Source organism: Halyomorpha halys, unplaced genomic scaffold, assembly GCF_000696795.3.
Source record: "Halyomorpha halys isolate HHAL.00 unplaced genomic scaffold, Hhal_1.1 Scaffold1593.1, whole genome shotgun sequence".
Lineage (NCBI taxonomy): Eukaryota > Metazoa > Arthropoda > Insecta > Hemiptera > Pentatomidae > Halyomorpha > Halyomorpha halys.
In genome coordinates, this window is record NW_027107078.1 from 46,033 (window position 1) to 52,758 (window position 6,726).

General features: G+C 33.6%; 2 protein-coding genes and 1 long non-coding RNA gene across 6 annotated transcripts in view; 1 reads left to right on the plus strand and 2 right to left on the minus strand.

Moving 5' to 3' along the window:
* Positions 1-1,373, minus strand: part of LOC106690145 (uncharacterized) — a 27,415-nt gene extending 26,042 nt beyond the window's left edge. The window contains exon 1 of one of the 2 annotated variants that reach the window (XM_014435471.2): positions 1,135-1,373. In XM_014435471.2, the coding sequence (XP_014290957.1) occupies positions 1,135-1,198 (64 nt within the window). In that variant the 5' untranslated portion in view covers positions 1,199-1,373. The remainder of the gene's footprint in view (positions 1-1,134) is intronic. The other variant, XM_014435470.2, reaches the window with a different exon arrangement.
* Positions 1,374-1,452: 79 nt separating this feature from the next.
* LOC136795297 (uncharacterized) overlaps positions 1,453-6,726 on the plus strand; it is a 9,955-nt gene continuing 4,681 nt past the window's right edge. The window contains exons 1-3 of the long non-coding RNA XR_010842876.1: positions 1,453-1,612; positions 5,576-5,677; positions 5,756-5,972. This is a non-coding gene — a long non-coding RNA (uncharacterized lncRNA). The remainder of the gene's footprint in view (positions 1,613-5,575; positions 5,678-5,755; positions 5,973-6,726) is intronic.
* LOC106690146 (mitochondrial amidoxime-reducing component 1) overlaps positions 3,854-6,726 on the minus strand; it is a 13,730-nt gene continuing 10,857 nt past the window's right edge. For 2 of the 3 annotated variants that reach the window (XM_014435472.2, XM_067045416.1), the window contains exons 4-6: positions 5,773-5,981; positions 5,306-5,380; positions 3,854-4,154 (exon numbers count right to left, since the gene is read on the minus strand). In XM_014435472.2, coding sequence (XP_014290958.1) covers positions 3,986-4,154; positions 5,306-5,380; positions 5,773-5,981 — 453 coding nt within the window. In that variant the 3' untranslated portion in view covers positions 3,854-3,985. Of the gene's footprint in view, positions 4,155-4,295; positions 4,410-5,305; positions 5,381-5,772; positions 5,982-6,726 lie in introns of those variants that run through there. The other variant, XM_067045415.1, reaches the window with a different exon arrangement.

The window sequence follows — 6,726 nt, forward strand, 5'->3', positions numbered from 1 at the left end:
GGAGTATACATATATATATATATATATATGCACTTAACGTATTTTTCAAAATTTTTACTCTTACCGTTGTTACTTATTTTTTATTCTTATCATTGTTTATTCAATTTTATTTTATATTAATACTATTTTACGTCTTCTTTCCTTTTATTTATATGTAATTTCTTATCACTTTATTTTTACATAATATTTATCCTAGCTTAAACTGCCTATTGTATCTTAGTGTTGTAATATTCTCAGTTTTTTTTGTATCTTTTTACCCCTGATGAAGCCCTGCAAAGTGAGGGAAACGTCGGAAAATAAATAGTTGTAAACCATCTTTGTTTCTCTTTTAACCGCAATCCTAACCATCTTCTTATATATCAATCTTTACGGTCTACTATATATACATATAAATAATTTAGTTCATTTACAGAATTTTATTTTCCTATAATTTTCAATCTTTCAACTAACGATAACCCAAACAAACATAACCTGGTATTTACAGCGTTAGGAAATACTTTTAGATGTTAGGTTCCGTTCGCAAAAGAAACAATGGGATAACAGGCTACAGCCTTCCCTGGTCTCGACGGAAAAATAAGTAAGTGCCCGATAGATTGCTTCGAGCCACATGTCTCACCCACCTTAACCTCCTTGCCTTCATATCATGAGATATTGACTGACCAGTCTCTGCAAGCAGTTCATTGTTAGTTCTTCTCCTTCATATGTTGAGGCTCTGATTCCAGAGCGCTCCTGTAATTGTACTGAACACTTTCCGTTCAATCTCTTGTTTCTGCTTTCTAGGGTACCTGTTAGAGCCCATGTCTTCCAAGCGTATATCAGAGCTGGCTGGCTTTATCATGACATTGTATACTCTTACCTTCAGAGTTTTAGAGATTTTTCGGGACTTCAGTATTGTGGAGCCGAGGTATTTGAAACTGACTAGTTTGAAACTATCTAATGCTCTATATAATAATAAGTACAAATTACAACATATAATGCACATTTAAACTCCTGAGAAAGGACAAATCTATTGCATCAAAACTGACTTTAAACAAAAAAGGATTCATATAATTAAAGATGCAATTTCTAAGGACAGTAACATATATTTATATGCATGATTCTGTTTGAGTGTTGTAATTAAACGGTATTTCTTACCTTTAAGAATATCCTCAGGAAGTTCGTCGGGGACGCATGAAGGCCTTTGAATTTGGAAACTCATTTTTCTTGAATATCAACTTGTTTCAATGTAATCTGAATGAGTACCAGCTGTTACGATTTCTCTTTCTGTCCAACTAGTTTCTAAGACTAATGTCTATACCAGCTACTTTAACTACCGATAAATTGAATCTGTCACTACAGTAGTATACTATGATGGAATATAATAAATAGCTACATAACAGATGTTAACATCTATTATAAAACAAATGTTCTGTTATAATTACATTTTATGGTTTATTATTACTTCTTTTCATTTCTGTAGCAGATCTATCTTCTCCTCATTTTTAGTCTCTCGTAGCCAAGGGATCCACTACCCTACTCTCCTTCTGAGCAAAAATGACGCTGAGGGGTAGAGATTAAACCGCGCCCCTTGAAGGCAAAATCATGTTGAAGTAATAAGGAATTCACACATTATGTAACTATCCATAATATTGTCTATTTAATCACAAACGTGATTAGAGTTGTACTAAATATAATTATATTAATTTTTTTAGTATATTCACAATGAAAATCCGATTATATGGAAAATGAAATTCTTTCTCTGTTATGTTAACTCATTTCAGTTTGAATATTAAGGATCCCAAAAGATGTTTACTGTTCTAAGCACTTTTTTCAATGTCTTTAGTTCTGAGCACAGAAGAAACCAGGAGTACAAATTTATTCTTGCATGTGACGTAGGTTGACAACACATTTTATTCGCTGAAACCAAAAAAGGCCGGAATATTGTGGTCTCCCTAAAATCAAAGAAATACTGAAATAACGATTGAAGAATTCATAAAAAAATCTAGGAAAGAGGGGCGATGAACCTGACAGGCGCACGATCCCCATTCATAAACGGTAATGGTACCTGACGAAAGCAACTCTAATACAAGTATCGAAAAAATGTGAAGTGGTTGAATTTACTATCTAAAGTGAAAAATATTGACCTTAGGTTTGTAACGTAATAGGCCGCGGTGAGCCTGTCAGATCAAAACACGTGTGACGCCCTTTCTTGACGGCAGGAGATGAACTGACTGGGTGGGTTGGAACCACCCCACAAAGATAGAAAACTACTGGGAGGTAGGTACTGGGACCCCCTGAGGTAGGGTTACACTCGGCCCCAAGAAAATCTGATGATGTGCCAGTCAGATCAGCCGCGCGCGATGCAGGGTTAAAGACAAGATCTCACCAGACGATTAAGGCAACCATACCGACTACCCAGTAGGACCTGTACTCTCTCAATATATTTTTATTTTATTTTTTTTATTTCTTTAATGTGATTTACAACTTTACAAATAATAAATACAATAAGTAAATATGTTGTATGTTTCATATACACTTAAAAATCTTGGGAAAGAACCACCCATTGTTGGTACTTCAAACATTAATTTAAATTAGAAGGTCCCATGACCATCTTCTTTTCAGACGCATTGGAGGATTATCAGGGATTGTTAAGGATGAAAGATTAAGAATTATAATGGTTAGAATGCGTAAGGAGTTCGGAATGAAAAGACGCATATCTGTTTTGGGCCAAATCTGCAACTGTTAAGGTATTGGGAATGAGTTTATTTGAAACATAATAAGGAGCACCAAGGATTTTACGTAGGATTTTGGATTGTAAGGATTGGACGTGGGAGAACTTTGATGGTTTGGTAGAGCCTCAGAGCTCAATTCCATATGTCCAAATTGGTCTGATTATCTTCTGGATCAAAAGCTTGTTCAACATCGAGGAAGACTCCCGTGCAGTACATTCCACGCTCCAATGTGGATAATATGACATCAACCACTCGATGACTCTGTTGTATGGTAGAATAGGATGTTCTAAATCCAAACTGGTGTTCAGGAATAACATGATATGAGTCAAGGATTGGATAGAGGCGTTTTAATAAGAGATTTTCTAGGATTTTGCCCATGATGAGCAGGAGTGAAATAGGACGGTTGGAAGATGGATATTCATGTGGCTTGGAGGGTTTGGGAAACATTCTCTGTCAATATAAAACAAACTTCTAATTTATAAGAGTATTCTCGTAAGATTTGAAAGTTTGATTTTCAATCCAACATTCTTAAAACCATAGTGAATGCAAATTTTGATTTTCCTTTAGTCATTTACTTATCGTTTATATTTGCCCACGCTCTGCGGAGAAGGGGGTGAGTTAAAATAAAATAAAAAAATTAATCGCAAAAGAAAAATAATAAAGAATAAATCGCTCCTTAAGCGCCACGTTATTTTTTCCTTCGAAATAACGAAAACCCCGAAACGATGACTCCAATATACCCACAATATAACTACAGTATACCCCTATATAAACAATTATCGAACTATGGCCACTGGGAATACCTTTACATGTAGATAACAGCAAACCTAGGGGTGATACCTACCCACCTGTTGAACTTTCGTAATACCCGTATTAAGTGTACAACAAAAAAAACATAAGTAAATTAACAAGTTGAAAGCGGTGTGTATCGTTCCAATTTTAGTATATGTACCGCCGAGCGAGTACAAACACATGCCATCATCGATTGTATCGTGACAGGTTGTAATATTTATCAATAAAAAAAAAAGGAAAAAAATAAATTATGAGTAATTGATTGAGAAGGCTCTGTATGAAGGTTATTAGTTTTCCATTGATTTTTAATGATTAAATTTGGTATCAAATATTAAAATAAAAACTATATAAAACATCAAATTTATTATTTATCTCATTTATAAACAATCAAACAGCACAATAAAATTATTTATCATATAAAAATCACTAATAAAATTTCAATATTAACAATCACATAGCCATTAATAAAATTTTCCAAAAAATCAAAAATACTGGAACAGCCTGAACATCTTCACTTTGGGCTCAGTGGCCAAAGCGTAGACTTGATCCCCTACCCTTATATCTCCGGGGTTGATGAGGCCCATGTAAGCTCCCATCACTGGACTATCTCCTTCAATATTCCGCTCCTCAGGTTTTGTCAGTTGCCGGTAACTAAAATATAATATAATATGTAATATATATTATAATTCAATACATATATTCCAGGGATGTCCAGAAAGTAACAGACGTTTTGAAATAAACAATTCACAAATTGAAAAACTCCAAGTTTATTATATACATTTGAAAGCTACACTCTTAAGCTATTTTTGTACATAATCGCCATTCAAATTGGGATATTTTTCATATCGTCGCAGAAGTTTTTCAGTACTCTCTCTGTAGAAAATCCTGCCACTTGCGAAATGCGGTCTGCGCATAATAAATGACAAAATAAACTCACAAAATGTTAATTTATAGTTTATAGTTCGTATAAAATGTTGGAATTTTGAAAAAATATATCTCTAGATCCATAAGACGCACAAATGTCTGCACTCAAAAGTAAGGAAATTTAACTTACTATAAAGTAGTTTATGACACTTATCTTCGTAGGGGAAGTAGTTTTTATGATATTCACATATGAATACAAATTTGGCAAATGAAAAATTGGCCGAACAACTGTAAATCAATTTATTTTAGCAAATTTCATGTAAACTATTACTTCTACGAAGATAAAGATCATAAACTACTTTATAGCTCATTAAACTAGCTTTAATTTGAGTGCTAATAGACACCTGTACGTCAAATGATTTTTGAGATATAAATTTTTGAAAATAAATTCACTAACTACTGATCTTTCAGTACGTCCCATACAACATTTTTATGAAATGTTGCTTTTTAAAAAGCTATATCTCGAAAACTATTCAACGTAAATAACTCTATTAGGGGTCATATTTTAGCAAATTTGCTCTTCTTTAAATGACGATATCTTAGGCTCTTGTATTGTTCCTACTTTTTAAGATATAGAGCTTCGAATGAAAAAAAAAAATTTTTTATCTCTTTGAAACAACCGCCATTTTTTATTCCGCCTACCTATACTTGGCAGACTCATCAATTTTGACTAGTAATTATACATAGTTTTCATTAAAGTAGTCAAAAATTGGGTTGAGATAACTGCCTTTTTTCTCCTCTTGGGCTCTTGTATTATCCCCCGCACGTAAACATCACAAAGCTGACAATAAATTTCAATTGGCCAGTTACTTCGAGCCAACAAAAACTGTAATAGCCTTTAATAACATGCAGTAATAAAAATTATTTTAATATCTTACGTTTTCAAAGTCCTCAGGGGTTCCATGTTCGGATCTTTCACCAACGTTTTCGGATCAATTGTAACCAACATACATCTGAAAGGATAAGTCTTGATTGTAAAAAGTCTGCTACACAAATGCATCAGGTTGAAAACTACATATAGTGAATTTTTTTTTTTAATTTATAATAAATAAAGGTAAAGTATAATTTAAATTAATCTAAAACGCGTAATAGTACTATATAGTATATATTATATACAATATATAACCTAAAAACATTTTTTTTTTCAGTTGGCTCTAAGACCTTTAAATCTTTGCCCACTGGAACCAACCTTGCACGCCTTCTTGGGCTACTTCCAGATTACTGCATGCAGCTATCGAGCTGTATATTGAGTATATATTATATTAAAAATATATTTTATATTATTTTGATATTCTACAAAACGTTTTGACTTTTAAAATTATTCACAGATGGAACCTAAACTTACCTGACGCAGGGCTTGACAATCCTAAAGGACGCTGTTCCAATCCTCAGCTTCTCCCAACGATCCTCTGCGTAGGGCTGAGCACCAGAGACGAGGATGTTGCCCCTGAAGTTGTCTGTTCCTACCGTAGAACCTGCTCCGAGCCTTCCGACTAGGTCGTCAACCGAAGAACAATTCAGCAAGAGAAAGCTGCTCAAGTTCGAGTACGCTCCCTAGACATGTTCAGAAAGAATGTTCACTGTCTATATAGTCACTTTCTGTAATAGTAATGAACACAAGGAATTAATAATAATCATAGGACGGATTTTCCTAAAATAAAAAAAAACATAAATCGTTTCATAAAGATACAAAAATTTCCAAAATCATGCATGTCTGCAAAAATCTATAGTGTCTGAAATTCTGTATAAGACATTCAAGTCCAGCAAAACTTAATTGAGTAGATCATATCATAAGCTTGTGATGGAACGGCACTGGAGAATTGTTTCCATTTTTTAACAACAAGCCCACATATCATAAGAACCAAATCCTGTACATGCCGAAACTAATCTATATTAACTAAAATCAGTTACAAATATGAATTTTTGTCTGTACTCTCACAATCGAATTTTTTAATTGATTTATTGATATTTACAACTGTAGATAAATACATCAAGTAAATTTGAGGAAATCATAATGATATGGTACAATCATGTAGAGAAACTACCCAATGGCAGCACTCTAAAAAACATTTTTACAATATAAGGTCTCGAGGACATCTTCTTTTCAAATGCCTCAGAGAATTGTCCGGAATAAAAGAGGAAGCGAGATTAGAAACTAATGGTTTTGAGTAGTTAGGGAGTTTGTAATGGAAGGATTATTCGGACTGGTTCGGGCTAGATCGGTTACAAATGGACCATTAAGGCCTTTGTGGATGATTTTATTGGTGACAAAGTAGTGAGCATTTAGGATTTTACGAAG